The 18,047-nt window shown below is 48.4% G+C and overlaps 1 protein-coding gene across 1 annotated transcript in view; it reads left to right on the top strand.

Annotated features, from left to right (window-relative positions):
• Positions 1-18,047, top strand: part of cd109 (CD109 molecule) — a 222,920-nt gene that overhangs the window by 83,918 nt on the left and 120,955 nt on the right. Inside the window, exons 22-23 of the mRNA XM_070889012.1 lie at positions 8,705-8,825; positions 9,789-9,906. Coding sequence (XP_070745113.1) covers positions 8,705-8,825; positions 9,789-9,906 — 239 coding nt within the window. The remainder of the gene's footprint in view (positions 1-8,704; positions 8,826-9,788; positions 9,907-18,047) is intronic.

Here is an 18,047-nt window from a genome sequence, read left to right as displayed (position 1 = left end):
ACTCCAGAGACTTGAGCACAAAATCCAGGCTGATACATCCACTGCAGTACTGAGGGGGTGCTGCACTGTCTGATCTCTTGGATGGACGTAAAAGATTCCACGGCACTATTTTGAAGAAGAGCAGGGGGGAGTTCTCCCCAGTGTCCTGGCCAATATTTACCCCTTAACCAACATCACTAAAACAGATAATCTCGTTGCTGTTTGTGGGAGCTTGCAAAGTGCAAATTGGCTGCCGCGTTTCCTACAATACAACAGTGACTACACTACAAAAGTACCTCACTGGCTGTGAAGCGCTTTGAGACATCCTGAGGGGCTATATAAATGCAAGTTCTTTCTTTCTAATATATTTGTATGAAATTTTTTTCTGTGGCATTTTTCCAGCGACGTTCAATTTATACTTTGCGAGAGATTAATGTCAATACTAACAGGCGCCAAGACAGGAAAGCAGGAAGGTTTGATTGGCTGCCCAATCCTTCTTTTTGGCTGGCCATTGCAATGTGTTAATCAATTCATCCATCTATCTGTCAATGGCTAAAGTGTTATTGTTGAGTTCTGGTGATGGAACAGCAACTCACGGGCCTGAATTTCTGCAGGGTTGTCCTGATCTCCTGGCTTGATTTCGGTGGGAGATTAACTGAACTCCCTCAGAGATTTGGTGGGAATGGATGCATTTAGCATCTATCCTTTTAAGGGGGAGCTAGGCACACGTGAGGGAGTAAGGATATACTGATGGGGTGAGATGAAGTGGGGTGGGAGGAGGCTCGTGTGAGCCATAAACGCCGGCATGGACCTGTTGGGCCGAATGGCCTGCTTCTCTGATATATGTTTCTCCAGGGGGCTTCTGCCAATCTCCTCCTGGATAAACCCGGCAGAGGGCGTGTATGGATTTGAAAAGTCAAACCGTTACTCATATCGCCATCAGAAGAGATCTAGGAAAAAAAACAATAACTCTTTCATTTCAATCCATTATAATGGTAGGCAAAATAATTTTATATAAACCCATTAAAACCTTTGCAAAGAACAATTTTGTCCCATTTGATTCCCATATTGCAAACTTGAAACATAGAAACTTAGGGCCCAAGTTTCCACATGATTTGCGCCTGATTTTTAGGAGCAACTGGTGGAGAACGGACTATTTTAGAAATCGCAATTCTCCACATTTTATTTTCTGCAGTTCTAGTCAGGTAGAACAGTTCTAGTTTAGAACAGAATTTTTTCTTCAAAAGGGGGCGTGTCCGACCACTGACGCCTGATTTGAAAGTTTCCACAGTGAAAACGTACTCCAAACTAAAGTAGAATGGAGCCAGTGAAGATTTTTGTAGAACTGAAAAAACCTGTTCTACACATTAAAAAATCAGGCGCAGGTTACAAATTAGGCGTCCAGAACGAGGTGGGGGGGAGGGGGGGGGGAAGGGAAGTCATTAAATTCTATAATAAATCCTTATTTATACTTCTACAAATATTATACAAATAAATCCAACCTGAATAAACATTTATAAGCCAAGAAAAGATGAAATAAACCATCTTCCTACCTGTGTGAAAGTGCTTCAGCCACGGAGAATTCTGCAGCCGTTCGTGCCGCTGAGCGGGAGGGGGAGAGAGAGAGAGAGAGAGGGTGGGAGAGAGAGAGAGAGGGGGGGGGGAGGGAGGGAGAGAGAGGGGGGGGGAGGGAGGGAGGGAGAGAGAGAGGGAGGGAGGGAGAGAGAGAGGGGGAGGGAGGGAGAGAGAGAGAGGGGAGGGAGGGAGAGAGAGGGAGGGAGGGAGGGAGGGAGAGAGAGAGAGGGGGAGGGAGGGAGAGAGAGGGAGGGAGGGAGAGAGAGAGGGGGAGGGAGGGAGAGAGAGAGAGGGGGAGGGAGGGAGAGAGAGAGAGAGAGAGGGGGGGGGGGAGAGGGGGGGAGCGGGTGTCGGGTCTCGGGTCTCGGGTCGGGGTGGGGGGGGGAGGGGAGCGGGTGTCGGGTCGGGGCGGGGGGGAGGGGGAGCGGGTGTCGGGTCTCGGGTCGGGGGGGGGGGGGGGGGAGCGGGTGTCGGGTCGGGCCTGGTCGGCGGGGGGCGGGGGAGCGGGTGTCGGGTCTTGTCGGGGGCGGGGAGCAGGAGCTGGCCGTGGGAGGAGCCTTTTTCACGCAGCCCCAGTGAGGCCATTCAGCCAGGGCTAGGGGCCGCGTGCTTCGGGCCCCTCCCACACAGTTCGGCGCCTGGAGCTACTGCACTTGCGTGCCGACTGTAGCGCGCATGTGCAGAGGTCCCGGCACTGTTTTCAGCGCCGGGACCTGGCTCCGCCCCCCCACAGCTCGTGCCGGCTGCGCCGAGGTCCAGAGGACCTACAGGTAGGTGGAGAATACCGAGGATTTTTTTAGGCTCCGTTTTAGGCGCGAAAAACGGGCGCCCAGCTCGGAGGGGCGCCCGTTTTTTTTCTTGTGGAAACTTGGGCCCTTAGAAACATAGAAATTAAGTGCAGGAGTAGGCCATTCGGCTCTTCGAGCTTGCACCGCCATTCAATAAGATCATGGCTGATCATTCACCTCAGCAACCCTTTCCTGCTTTCTCTCCATACCCCTTGATCCCTTTGACCGTAAGGGCCATATCTAACTCCCTTTTGAATATATCTAACCAACTGGCCTCAACAACTCTCTGCGGTAGAGAATTGCACAGGTTAACCACTCTCTCAGTGAAGAAGTTTCTCCTCATCTCGGTCCTAAATGGCTTACCTCTTATTCTTAGACTGTGACCCCTGGTTCTGGAACTCTCCAGCAACGGGAACATTCTTCCTGCCTCTAACCTGTCCAACCCCGTCGGAATTTTATATGTTTCTATGAGATCCCCTCTTCTAAATTCCAGTGGATACAAGCCCAGTTGATCCAGTCTCTCCTCATATGTCAGTTCTGCCATCCCGGGAATCAATCTGGTGAACCTTCGCTGTACTCCCTCAATAGCGAGAACGTCCTTCCTCAGATTAGGAGACCAAAACTGAACACAATATTCCAGGTGTGGCCTCACCAAGGCCCTGTACAACTGCAGTAAGACCTCCCTGCTCCTATACTCAAATGCTCTAGCTATGAAGGCCAACATGTAACTAGCAGAGTGGACAAGGGAGAACCAGTGGATGTGGTGTATTTGGACTTTCAAAAGACTTTTGACAAGGTCCCACACAAGAGATTGGTGTGCAAAATCAAAGCGCATGGTATTGGGGGTAATGTACTGACGTGGATAGAGAACTGGTTGGCAGACAGGAAGCAGAGAGTCAGGATAAACGGGTCCTTTTCAGAATGGCAGGCAGTGACTAGTGGAGTGCCGCAGGGCTCAGTGCTGGGACCTCAGCTCTTTACAATATACATTCATGATTTAGCTGAAGGAATTGAGTGTAATATCTCCACGTTTGCAGATGACACTAAACTGGGTGGCGGTGTGAGCTGTGAGGAGGACGCTAGGAGGCTGCAGGGTGACTTGGACAGGTTAGGTGAGTGGGCAAATGCATGGCAGATGCAGTATAATGTGGATAAATGTGACGTTATCCAATTTGGGGGCAAAAACACAAAGGCAGAATATTATCTGGATGGCGGCAGATTAGGAAAAGGGGAGGTGCAACGAGACCTGGGTGTTCATCAGTCACTTAAAGTGGGCATGCAGGTACAGCAGGCGGTGAAGAAGGCAAATGGTATGTTGACCTTCATAGCTAGGGGATTTGAGTATAGGAGCAGGGAGGTCTTACTGCAGTTGTACAGGGCCTTAGTGAGGCCTCACCTGGAATATTGTGTTCAGTTTTGGTCCCCTAATCTGAGGGAAGACGTTTGTGCTATTGAGGGAGTGCAGCGAAGGTTCACCAGACTGATTCCAGGGATGGCTGGACTGTCATATGAGGAGAGACTGGATCACCTGGGCCTTTATTCACTGGAGTTTAGAAGGATGAGAGAGGATCTCATAGAAACGTATAAGATTGTGACAGGACTGGACAGGTTAGATGCGGGTAGAATGTTCCTGATGTTGGGGAAGTCCAGAACCAGGGGACATAGTCTTAGGATCAGGGGTAGGCCGTTTAGGACTGAGATAAGGAGAAACTTCTTCACTCAGAGAGTTGTTAACCTATGGAATTCCCTGCCGCAGAGAGTTGTTGATGCCAGTTCATTGGATATATTCAAGAGGGAGTTAGATATGGCCCTTACGGCTAAGGGGATCAGGGGGTATGGAGAGAAAGCAGGAAAGGGTTACTGAGGGAATGATCAGCCATGATCTTATTGAATGGCGGTACAGGCTCGAAGGGCCGAATGGCCTACTCCTGCACCTATTTTCTATGTTTCTATGTTTCTATGCCATTTGCCTTCTTCACCGCCTGCTGTACCTGCATACCTACCTTTAATGACTGATGGACCATGATACCCAGGTCTCGTTGCACCTCCCCTTTTCCTAATCTGTCACCATTCAGATAATATTCTGTCTTCCTGTTTTTGCCACCTCACATTTATCCACATTATACTGCATCTGCCATGCATTTGCCCACTCCCCTAACCTGTCCAAGTCATCTTGCAGCCTCTTAGCATCTTCCTCACAGCTCACACCGCCACCCAGCTTAGTGTCATCTGCAAACTTAGAGATATTACACTCAATTCCTTCATCTAAATCATTAATGTATATTGTAAATAGTGGGGGTCCCAGCACTGAACCCTGCTACACCCCACTGATCACTGCCTGCCATTCTGAAAAGGACCCGTTTATTCCAACTTTGTGCTTCCTGTCTGCCAACCAGTTCTCTATCCACATCAGTACATTACCCCAATACCATGTGCTTTAATTTTGCACACTAATCTCTCGTGTGGGACCTTGACAAAAGGCTTTTGAAAGTCCAAATACACCACATCCACTGGTTTTCTCTTGTCCACTCTACTAGTTACATCCTCAAAAAATTCTAGGAGATTTGTCAAGCATGATTTCCCTTTCATAAATCCATGCCGACTTGGACCGATCCTGTCACTGCTTTCGAAATGCGCTGCTATTTCATCTTTAATAATTGATTCCAACATTTTCCCCGCCATTGATGTCAGGCTCACCGGCCAATAATTACCCGTTTTCTCTCTCCATCCTTTTAAAAAAAAATGGTGTTATATTCGCTACCCTCCAGTCCACAGGAACTGATCCAGAGTCAATAGAATGATGGAAAATGATCACCAATGCATCCACTATTTCTAGCGCCACTTCCTTAAGTACTCTGGGATGCAGCCTATCAGGCCCTGGGGATTTATCGGCCTTCAATTCCATCAATTTCCCCAACACAATTTCCTGACTAATAAGGATTTCCTTCAGTTCCTCCTTTTCGCTAGACCCTCGAACCCCTAGTATTTCCGGAAGTTTATTTGAGTCTTCCTTACTGAAGACAAATCCAAAGTATTTGTTCAACTGGTCCACCATTTCTTTGTTCCCCATTATAAATTCACCTGATTCTGACTGAAAAGGACCTACGTTGGTCTTCACTAATCTTTTTCTCTTCACATATCTATAGAAGCTTTTGCAGTCAGTTTTTATGTTCTCTGCAAGCTTCCTCTCATACTCTAATTTCCCCCTCCTAATTAAACCCTTTGTCCTCCTCTGATGAATTCTAAATTTCTCCCAGTCCTCAGGTTTGCTGCTTTTTCTGGCCAATTTATATGCCTCTTCCTTGGATTTAACACTATCCCTAATTTCCCTTGTTAGCCATGGCTGAGCGACCTTCCCCATTTTATTTTTACTCCAGACAGAGATGTACAATTGTTGAAGTTCATCCATGTAATCTATCAATGTCTGCCATTGCCTATCCACTGTCAACCCTTTAAGTATCATTTTCCAGTCTATCCTAGCCAATTCACGTCTCATACCATCGAAGTTACCTTTCCTTAAGTTCAGGACCCTAGTCTCTGAATTAACTGTGTCACTCTCCATCTTAATGAAGAATTCTACGATATTATGGTCACTCTTCCCCAGAGGGCCTCGCACAACAAGATTGCACACAGAATCCAATTGGCTCTATAAAAAGAAAGACTTGGATTTATATAGCGCCTGTCATGACCAGCAGACATCTCAAAGAGTTTTATAGCCAATGAAGTACTTTCGGAATGTAGTCACTGCTGTAATGTGGGAAACGCGGCAGCCAATTTGCACATAGCAAGCTCTCACAAACAGCAACGTGATAACCAGATCATCTGTTTTTGTTATGTTGATTGAAGGGTGAATATTGGCCAGGATACCAGGGATAACCTCCTCCAATAAACACTGCAACAACTGCTGCAATTTCTTCTCTCTCCTCAGTCTGTTCGTATTGATTGACACCAAGTTAATTATTGCTCCTAATAAAAGAAGTATGCCTGATCATCCCCCCCAGCATTTACTCTCTGACCCTTCCCTCCTCTCATGCTCCTTCCCAACTTTTTGGGCAGCTGTTGCTTTCTCCTGCAGCCTCCAGCTCTTTTTCACCTCCTGTTTGAACCTTCTCTGCAGTTTTAGCCTCTTCCTTACATTAGGTTTAGTCCGAGGAGCTGCCCCTTCTCCCTCCTTCTGCCTCACTAACCTGTCCCTTTCCACATGATGCCATCCCCACCCCAATTCCACATCTCCATCCTCCTCTGACTCCTCACTCTCGAGCTCTTCTGCGTCCCTGTTCCCCGTCAGATACATAATCCCCCTTCGAATGTCTTCCTGCAAACATGGTTTCCCCAACACTGCCGCTCCCTTAAAGTGGCAGCAGGACGGGAGCGGGGAGACAAAGACGCCTCTGACCCAAGCTCCTCATTTCCTCTCTCTCTCTGGGACAATGGCACGTCTTCACCCATCTTGCTCCCTTTTGGCATCTTTGTCTCCCCGGTCCCGGGCTGGTGCCCCTTTAAGGCTCCTGCCTCTTGCCCCCTCTCCATGTCTTGTCCCCTCCTGCTTCCTGAGATGTACGACTCCCCGTCTCTCTTAGGAATACTTACACTTACCCTACACCCACCTCTGCTCCCCCCACGGACACCTGATTATTTAGGGAGAAGCGAGCCATATTATGGCTCGACTCTGTCCTTGAACCGTGATGTACTCCGCTGGCTTTGTCCTTTTCCACCATGCTTGGTCTGTTTTCCACCATCTCCATCCTGTTTTCTGCCTCTTCTTGCGCTCTTTCCTCATTCCGTTCGGCAGCTGTGTCCTCCGCCTGCTCCGCTCCTCCGGCCACTCCACTCACACCTCCTGCTCCTTCCCCCATCTCCTCGTCACTCAAGGAGCTTCCTTCTGCCTCACACTCACAGTGGGTGGGGCCTTTGTGACACATCCCACAGCTCTCTGCCTTACAGTTCCGAGTGATGTGTCCAGACTCGCCACAGTACAGGTCTGGACAGTTTCTTATTAGATAGTCGTGTCCAAGACAGTAATAGCAAACCTTCACCTGGTTATCATGCAGTACCCAGCAGTACTGCACTCTTTCCATTGTTTCGAATTTCATGCTGGAGGATATTGACTTCACTCCCTCTGGGAACCGCACATTTATACAACGGGTTCCATCGGCTTCCCGCGTTCCAGGATAGTATCTCCTCTTTATTACTGAGCAAAATTTAATGTCCCACAACTCCAACCTTTTTATTCATCATCGTAGGCGGTCCCTCGAACGAGGATGACTTGCTTCCACGAGAGTTCACAGATGTTTCAATGAAGGACCCGATGTTCCAGTCCTGAACTCCAGTTGAGGGGGTGGAAGATGCCTGTGCGTGGATTTTTTTTAACGTGTGGTGACCGTTGCACACCAGCCACCACACGGGCTTGACAGAGCTGGGCCTTTATCCAGTGGCAAGGGTTATCCAAGACGACTGGAGACCAGCTCTGCTGCACGGACCTAGTGCGCACACGTATCGCAGTGTGGGCTGGCCCGTGCTGCCCCTGGGCCCTCGGCTCTTCTGGGCCCCGTACCCTCATTCACCGCACCTTCACCCACGATGTTCCAGGGCCCGGTGCTCTAGATCTATTTATAGCCCCGACCTGCGGTGGTATTCAACTTTTTTATTAGCACATGGTCCTCAACATAAACCGGCAGGTTTAAGAATGAGAGGACCACCTCTTCAGAATACAGCCAAGCACCTCTCACCGATCTTCAGGCTCAGTAAAAGTTTTTCCACCTCGGCCACTGACCGTCGCCTCGAACCCAACATTCAGCAAGCAAAGCAACTTCCCTCACCGCAGTCCTCGTGTACTGCCTGGACAAAATCACATCTCCTTATTCAGGCAGTGAACCACCACCGTGTTTTCTTTTCCAAACCTCCTGGGGTCCCGGCCCAAATCTTTGGACCTTTTATTCTCCCTTCTCAAGACATTCTCTCCCCTGATTAAATTTATCCTGGGAGCATTGTCCTCTGAGGGGCCCGACAATCCAGGCCCCTCAGCAGCCATCTGGCTGATGTTTATAGGCTAAAAAGGCCCTAAAATTTGAAAAAAACAACTCAAAAACCCGCCATCAACTTTTTACAAACTCACTCCAACTCCTGCAGTGATCAGCAGCACCTGCTCACCCCTAGCCCCTCTCACCGAGAGAGTGCGACCCACTGAGCCACAACTGACCCATGACTTCAAACTGTTCGATCCAACAGTGAGTCTTTCTTTCCCTCTGGTGCAATAGGTACAGGATAAGAATATCATGCTGGCTTTTCTGTGGAGCGCTTCCTGTAAATATTGGGCATTGTGCCGAGTGACCTTTGCTAATCTTGTGAATCTACTTTCACAGACGAGATCCTGTTTGATGCCGACATACAGTTTAGGAAAATGGGCCAGTCCATTGAGCCAGAAGAGGAGAGGGTCAGAACATACTTTCCAGAGACCTGGATATGGTTGGACATGCTCACTGGGTAAGACATCAAAGAGCAGGACTGAGCTCCGTTTCCTCGCGGCCTGACACTAGCAGCTTGAATTAGAGAAATGTTCACTCGGCCTGCACTAAACACCTCTCTCAGTGAAGGGGGTAAAATTCACAAAAAGCATAAAATGAATTGTTTGAATGGTTGGGTAGGTTGGACAGCAGGTATACCGCTCACAATCATGTAGTTGCGTGTGGCTTGGCTTGTTTAAAAAAACATATTAATTCTCGGGATGTGGGCGTCGCTGGCAAGGCCGGCATTTGTTTGCCATGCCCTAGTTGCCCTTGAGAAGGTGGTGGTGGTCCTGATTTTGGCCAAGAAAGGAAGCATGTTTTCACACACTGAGTGTAGCAGAAATTTGGAAAGATATGGAGCTTCCAAGACGAGGCAGATTTTTTTCATTTGAGAAGGGCATCAAGGGGGGTAAATGGGGTCAAGGTTCAGGTCAGGCATGATCTAATTGATTGGCAGAGCAGGCTCGAAGGGCCGAATGCCCTCCTTCTGTTCCTAATGCCCCGATGTTCCTGTGCTTTGGATGTCCCGAGAATTGATAAATTGCTGTCCCAGTGCAAGTCTGTTGGCTATTTCCCTCCAGCAGGGAAGCTACTACACTCGACAATAATTAGAAACAATACGCATTTTCGTCAATTAAATCTCGGGGTAGAAATTTGGTGTTGGCCACTTTGAGGCAGTGATGCCGCTGGGCCGCTACCTTTAACGCCGGGTGATGTCTACCGCCTCAAAGTGGGATATTCAGTTGTATCGCCCCAAGAGGAGAGTGGAGCGCAAAGTGAAGCGTTCCACGTTCCTCCTCGGGCGCTAACTGGGTATCGCTAAGCCGAGAAATCTTTAGCCCTCAGTGTTCGACGGGCACCACTATCAGGAATTCCATTTGCTGGCAGGTCTTACACACGCCTGATGATCATTGCTCTAACGTTGCTTCCTTTCGGTTAGTCCGAACTCAACTGTCAGCTTCCAGAGAACAGTCCCGGATTCCCTCACCACCTGGATCGCCAGCGCTTTCGCCATTTCCCAGAGCCACGGGCTTCAGTTGGCCGCTGCACCTGCTCTGGTAAGTGTTTCGTGGTTTTCAGCAACCTGTTTGAATAACCTCATAAACAGATCCTTTGTCAGATTGCGGAGGACCTGTGTTAAAAGTAAAGAGAAAGACTTGCAGGACATTCTAAAAAGGGAGGGAGAACAGCCAGTTGTCGTGGTGCACGTTGGTACCAATGACATAGGTAAAAAAAGGGATGAGTTCCTACGAAATGAATTTAAGGAGCTAGGAGCTAAATTAAAAAGTAGGACCTCAAAAGTAGTAATCTCGGGATTGCTACCAGTGCCACGTGCTAGTCAGAGTAGGAATCGCAGGATAGCTCAGATGAATACGTGGCTTGAGCAGTGGTGCAGCAGGGAGGGATTCAAATTCCTGGGGCATTGGAACCGGTTCTGGGGGAGGTGGGACCAGTACAATCCGGACGGTCTGCACCTGGGCAGAATCGGAACCAATGTCCTCGGGGGAGTGTTTGCTAGTGCTGTTGGGGAGGAGTTAAACTAATATGGCAGGGGGATGGGAACCAATGCAGGGAGATAGAGGGAAACAAAAAGGAGGCAAAAACAAAAGACAGAAAGGAGATGAGGAAAAGTGGAGGGCAGAGAAACCCAAGGCAAAGAACAAAAAGGGCCATTGTACAGCAAAATTCTAAAAGGACAGAGGGTGTTAAAAAAACAAGCCTAAAGGCTTTGTGTCTTAATGCAAGGAGTATCCGCAATAAGGTGGATGAATTAACTGTGCAAATAGATGTTAACAAATATGATGTGATTGGGATTACGGAGACGTGGCTCCAGGATGATCAGGGCTGGGAACTCAACATCCAGGGGTATTCAACATTCAGGAAGGATAGAATAAAAGGAAAAGGAGGTGGGGTAGCATTGCTGGTTAAGGAGGAGATTAAGGCAATAGTTAGGAAGGACATTAGCTTGGATGATGTGGAACCTATATGGGTAGAGCTGCAGAACACCAAAGGGCAAAAAACGTTAGTGGGAGTTGTGTACAGACCTCCAAACAGTAGTAGTGATGTTGGGGAGGGCATCAAACAGGAAATTAGGGGTGCGTGCAATAAAGGTGCAGCAGTTATAATGGGTGACTTTAATATGCACATAGATTGGGCTAACCAAACTGGAAGCAATACGGTGGAGGAGGACTTTCTGGAGTGCATAAGGGATGGTTTTTTTGACCAATTTGTCGAGGAACCAACTAGGGGGGAGGCCATCTTAGACTGGGTGTTATGTAATGAGAGAGGATTAATTAGCAATCTCGTTGTGCGAGGCCCCTTGGGGAAGAGTGACCATAATATAGTGGAGTTCTGCATTGGGATGGAGAATGAAACAGTTAATTCAGAGACCATGGTCCAGAACTTAAAGAAGGCTAACTTTGAAGGTATGAGGCGTGTATTGGCTGGGATGGATTGGCGAATGATACTTAAGGGGTTGACTGTGGATGGGCAATGGCAGACATTTAGAGACCGCATGGATGAACTACAACAATTGTACATTCCTGTCTGGCATAAAAATAAAAAAGGGAAGGTGGCTCAACCGTGGCTATCAAGGGAAATCAGGGATCGTATTAAAGCCAAGGAAGTGGCATACAAATTGGCCAGAAATAGCAGCGAACCGGGGGACTGGGAGAAATTTAGAACTCAGCAGAGGAGGACAAAGGGTTTGATTAGGGCAGGGAAAATGGAGTATGAGAAGAAGCTTGCAGGGAACATTAAGACGGATTGCAAAAGTTTCTTTAGATATGTAAAGAGAAAAAGGTTAGTAAAGACAAACGTAGGTCCCCTGCAGTCAGAATCAGGGGAAGTCATAACGGGGAACAATGAAATGGCGGACCAATTGAACAAGTACTTTGGTTCGGTATTCACGAAGGAGGACACGAACAACCTTCCGGTTATAAAAGGGGTCGGGGGGTCTAGTAAGGAGGAGGAACTGAGGGAAATCCTTATTAGCCGGGAAATTGTGTTGGGGAAATTGATGGGATTGAAGGCCGATAAATCCCCAGGGCCTGATGGACTGCATCCCAGAGTACTTAAGGAGGTGGCCTTGGAAATAGTGGATGCGTTGACAGTCATTTTCCAACATTCCATTGACTCTGGATCAGTTCCTATGGAGTGGAGGGTAGCCAATGTAACCCCACTTTTTAAAAAAGGAGGGGGGGAGAAAACAGGGAATTATAGACCGGTCAGCCTGACATCGGTAGTGGGTAAAATGATGGAATCAATTATTAAGGATGTCATAGCAGTGCATTTGGAAAGAGGTGACATGATAGGTCCAAGTCAGCATGGATTTGTGAAAGGGAAATCATGCTTGACAAATCTTCTGGAATTTTTTGAGGATGTTTCCAGTAGAGTGGATAAGGGAGAACCAGTTGATGTGGTATATTTGGACTTTCAGAAGGCGTTCGACAAGGTCCCACACAAGAGATTGATGTGCAAAGTTAGAGCACATGGGATTGGGGGTAGTGTACTGACATGGATTGAGAACTGGTTGTCAGACAGGAAGCAAAGAGTAGGAGTAAATGGGTACTTTTCAGAATGGCAGGCAGTGACTAGTGGGGTACCGCAAGGTTCTGTGCTGGGGCCCCAGCTGTTTACACTGTACATTAATGATTTAGATGAGGGGATTAAATGTAGTATCTCCAAATTTGCGGATGACACTAAGTTGGGTGGCAGTGTGAACTGCGAGGAGGATGCTGTGAGGCTGCAGAGCGACTTGGATAGGTTAGGTGAGTGGGCAAATGCATGGCAGATGAAGTATAATGTGGATAAATGTGAGGTTATCCACTTTGGTGGTAAAAACAGAGAGACAGACTATTATCTGAATGGTGACAGATTAGGAAAAGGGGAGGTGCAAAGAGACCTGGGTGTCATGGTACATCAGTCATTGAAGGTTGGCATGCAGGTGCAGCAGGCGGTTAAGAAAGCAAATGGCATGTTGGCCTTCATAGCAAGGGGATTTGAGTACAGGGGCAGGGAGATGTTGCTACAGTTGTACAGGGCATTGGTGAGGCCACACCTGGAGTATTGTGTACAGTTTTGGTCTCCTAACCTGAGGAAGGACATTCTTGCTATTGAGGGAGTGCAGCGAAGGTGCACCAGACTGATTCCCGGGATGGCGGGACTGACCTATCAAGAAAGACTGGATCAACTGGGCTTGTATTCACTGGAGTTCAGAAGAATGAGAGGGGACCTCATAGAAACATTTAAAATTCTGACGGGGTTAGACAGGTGAAATGAAGGAAGAATGTTCCCAATGTTGGGGAAGTCCAGAACCAGAGGTCACAGTCTAAGGATAAGGGGTAAGCCATTTAGGACCGAGATGCGGAGGAACTTCTTCACCCAGAGAGTGGTGAACCTGTGGAATTCTCTACCACAGAAAGTTGTTGAGGCCAATTCACTAAATATATTCAAAAAGGAGTTAGATGAGGTCCTTACTACTAGGGGGATCAAGGGGTATGGCGAGAAAGCAGGAATGGGGTACTGAAGTTGAATGTTCAGCCATGAACTCATTGAATGGCGGTGCAGGCTAGAAGGGCCGAATGGCCTACTCCTGCACCTATTTTCTATGTTTTCTATGTTTCTATGTTTCTATCGCGCCTGTCCTGACCTCAGGACCTCCCAATGCGCCTTACAGCCAACGAAGCACTTTTTGAAGTGTGGTTGCTGTTGTAGTGTAGGAAATCCAGCAGCTGTCTGGGCACAGCAAGCTCCCACAAACAGCAATGTGATAATGATCAGACAATCTGTTTTGCGATCTTGATTAAGGGATTTTGCGAGTCGATTTGAAAATTCTCATTCTTATTTTCAAATCCCTCCCTGGCCTCGCCCCTCCCTATCTCTGTAAACTCCTCCAGCCCCACAACCCCACCGAGATGTCTGCGCTCCTCTAATTCTACCCTCTTGAGCATCCCTGATTATAATCGCTCAACCATTGGTGGCCGTGCCTTCTGTTGCCTGGGCCCCAAGCTCTGGAACTCCCTCCCTGAACCTCTCCACCTCTCGAACTCTTTTTCCTCCTTCGAGGTGCTCCTTAAAACCTACCTCTTTGACCAAGCTTTTGGTCACCTGTGCTAATTTCTATTTATGTCAAATTAAAAAAAAATCTCATAATACTCCTGTGAAGCGCCTTGGGACATTTCACTACGTTAAAGGCGCTATATAAATACAAGGCATTGTTGTTGATAAATATTGGCCAGGACACCGGGGATAACTCTCCTGCTTTTCTTCGAAATAGTGTCATGGGATCTTTTACACCCACTTGAGAGGGCAGCCTCGGTTTAACGTCTCATCCAAAAGACGGCACCTCCAATGGTGCAGCACTCCCTCAGCACTGCACTGGAGCATCAGCCGAGATTTATGTGCTCATGTCCCTGGAGTGGGACTTGAACCCACAACCTTCTGACTCAGAGTTGAGAGCGCTGCCCACTGAGCCACTGCTGACACTAAACGACAGAAAAACTTTGCAGAAGTAGGAATAGGCTGGGTGTTGGATGGTGAGCCTCTGGAACGGGTTGCTGTATGGTGCAGTGCGTGAGCTGACTTTCCACATTGGCTTCAAGAGGGACCACTGCTGCGGTCCAAGAAGGCCCATCATCACGTCTTCAGGAAAACTGGGGATGGGCAATAAATGCTGGCCTTGCCAGCAACGCCCACATCCCTGAGAATGAATTTTTAAAAAATGCATTAAAAAAGAGCCATTCAGCCCATCAAAGCCGTTCCTTTCACATATCTGGAGGGTAGATAGTGTCTCTGGAATTATATCCTGGGATCATCGCCTTCAGGAGTGGTAGGGAGAATATGTCATTGGTCAAGGAGTTTTGTTGAAGTTTCACGTGAATATCTTTGTCGCAGTCATCTGTTTATAAGCCTTACAGAGTTTTAGTAAAGCTGGATTATTACTTATCCTGCTTTATTGACCACACTTGATCAGCTCCGCTGGGCGGGCCACATCGTCCGCATGCCAGACACGAGACTCCCAAAGCAAGCGCTCTACTCGGAACTCGACCGTGGCAAACGAGCCAAAGGCGGGCAGCGGCAACGTTGCAAGGAAACCCTCAAAGCCTCCCTGGTCAAGTGCGACATCCCCACTGACACCTGGGAGTCCCTGGCTAAAGACCGCCCTAAGTGGAGGAAGTGCATCCGGGAAGGCGCTGAGCTCCTCGAGTCTCGTCGCCGAGAGCATGCAGAAACCAAGCCCAGGCAGCGGAAGGAGCGTGCGGCAAACCAGTCCCATCCACCCTTTCCTTCAACCACTGTTTGCCCCACCTGTGACAAGGATTGTACAGCCACCTAAGGACTTATGTTAAGAATGGAAGCAAGTCTTCCTCAATTTCGAGGGTCTGCCTATGATGATTTATATAGTGGCTTTACAATGGTAAATGATCTTACCTTCTCTTCAGTGCGATTTCTGAAGTGACCTTAAACTATCTTATCATTTAAAATTATAGAGAGGCATTTTATTTTAAGCATGGTCCTTCTCTCTCCATGTTATCAATGTTACTATAGTCAGTTAGCCCTCTGGTTGCTAAGCGATACATATGTCGGCCTACATACTCTTCGTGCTCCCTGCATCCTCACTGAGTTGGAATGAAGACTTATCTGACTGCATGCTGCTCCAATCTTATCGCTCCAAAGACCCCAAAAACCATGAGTCCTCCTCATCTCTCTACACTCCTTTAAAAAAAAACAAGCGTTTTTGTGGCCAGTTTATTTTCAATCTTGGTCCTATCCTGCACCACAGACCTGGGCCCTTGTCCTCAGTTTCTTATTTAAGGGCAGGAGGTGAAATTCAAATATCGCCACAAGATGGCTCCAGAGAAAAGGGTATTGAGGAAAATGTCATTGCTCAAGGAGTTTTGTTGAAGTTTCACGTGAATATCTTTGTCGCAGTCATCTGTTTATAAGCCTTACAGAGTTTTAGTCCCCTTTCCCCACTCAACAAGCAGCAAGATAAATCACAATATCTGGACTGTTCAAATTGTGTGTGTGTGTGTGTGTGTGTGTGTGTGGAAGGGGGGATAATATTTCCTGATTCTTGTCCTTTGTTTCAAATCTCTCCATGGTTTCACTCACCCTACTTTGTGATCCCTGGCCCCCACCCCGCCTTACCTCCCTACAGGCCGCCTCTGCTTCTCCAACGCTGAGTCCATTGGTGACTGTTCATTCCACCGCTACACTTCTGGGGCTTCAGAGAATTGGATAAATACTTGAAGGGAAAAGATTTGCAGAACCACGGGGCAAGAGAAGGGGACCGGGATTCATTGGATAACTCCTTCAAAGAGACAGCACAGGCACGATGAGCCCAATAGCCTCCCATGCTGTCTCAGTTTCTTAACCGATAAGGGGATAAATGGTTAAGGGGAGCAGGCAGAGAAGTGGACCTGAGTCCATGATCAGATCAGCCATGATCGTATTAAATGGCGGAGCAGGCTTGAGGGGTCGTATGGCCCAATCCTGCTCCTATTTCTTATGTTCTTTTGTTCTTATCATTCTAAGATTCTATGGAGCTCTCAGCCATTTCCCCCTGCCTCCTTGTCCCTGTCTTTCGATCAACATTCTAGCCTCTCCAGTTTTCTTCCCCTAAAGTTTCAGCCATAGCTCAGTGGGCAGCACTCTCGCCTCTGAGTCAGAAGGTTGTGGGTTCAAGTCCTACCCCAAGCACTTGACTACGTAACCTAAGCTGACGCTTCCAGCGCGATACTGAGGGAGCACAGCCCTGCTGGAGGACGAGTTGCTCAGCCTCGGCCCATCTCTGTGACCGAAGTGAGCATAAACGATCCCATGGCACTATTGAAATAAGAGCAGGAAGGGCTGGTGTCCGGCCCAAAATTCCTCTCTCGATCAGCATCACCAAAAAATGATTAACTGCCCATTTATTTCATTGCTGTTTGTGGGATCGAGCTGAGTACAAATGGTCTGTTGCCTCTTTGTCTATTTAGCAAGTGTGAATGTCCTTCCAAAGTAATCCAATGGTTGTAAAGCACTTTGCATATCCTGAAGCCACCACCATAAGGCAAGTTATTTCCTTTTTGTCCCAAGTCCATTGTATATCTTTCCACGAACGCACATAAAGACCAGAGGGAATCTTCCCGCTGTGTTTTTTCTTCTTAGGCGGTCCCTCGCATCGAGGGTGACTTGCTTCCACGCTAAGAAGGAATGAGTTCGATGAGTTCACGGGTGTTTCAATGAAGGACCTGACATTCCAGGTTCCGAACTACATCCTGAAGGGTGGAAGATGCCTGTGCGTGGATTTTTTTTAACATGGGGTGGCCGTTGCACACCAGCCGCCACACGGGCTTGACAGAGCTAGGTCTTGGTCCAGTGGCAAGGGTTAACCAAGACGACTGGAGACCAGCTCTGCTGCACGGACCTAGTGCGCACACATATCGCAGTGTGGGCTGGCCCGTGCTGCCCCTGGGCCCTCGCCTCTCCCGGGCCCCAATCACATCCCTCTACAATCTCTCGCCGCTCCTTCACCCCGACCTCGCCGCTCCTGCTGTACCTGCCCACACTCCAATCACCGACCTGGGTTATGGTGACGTCCAAACCAGCTCGTGCTGTACGCTGAAGTGGTATGCTGGCACACTGTCCAGGGGCCGCTCGCCACTCGCCCGCTGTGTTTACAATGTCACACACACACACACACACACACACACAGACCAGAGAGAATCTTCCTGCTGTCACTAACCTTCGACTCCTCCAGGCTAGACCCAAGACCGTCCCATCCTCTGTCATCGAACTACAGTACGCGGACAATGCTTGCTTCTGCGCACACTCGGAGGCTGAACTCCAACCCATCGCCAACATCGTCACCGAGGCATACGAAAGCATGGGCCTTACATTAAACATCCATAAGACAAAGGTCCTCTACCAACCTGACCCCACCACAAGGCACTGCCTCCCCGGTCATCAAAATCCACAGCGCGGCCTTGGACAACGTGAACCATTTTCCATATCTCGGGAGCCTATTATCAGCTCCGCCTCCAGTGTGCAGCGTTCGGTCGCTTGAGGAAGAGATGATTTGACAAAGAACATTCCAGAAGTTTACAGACACTTTTAGAAGTATGCTGTTTGAAGACCAGGACCTCAAATCTGGCACCAAGCTTATGGTCTACAGGGCAGTAGTGATACCCGCCCTCCTATATGGCTCAGAGAT

This window comes from Pristiophorus japonicus, chromosome 9 (assembly GCF_044704955.1).
Source record: "Pristiophorus japonicus isolate sPriJap1 chromosome 9, sPriJap1.hap1, whole genome shotgun sequence".
NCBI lineage: Eukaryota > Metazoa > Chordata > Chondrichthyes > Pristiophoridae > Pristiophorus > Pristiophorus japonicus.
This window is presented reverse-complemented; position numbering and strand designations above follow the sequence as displayed.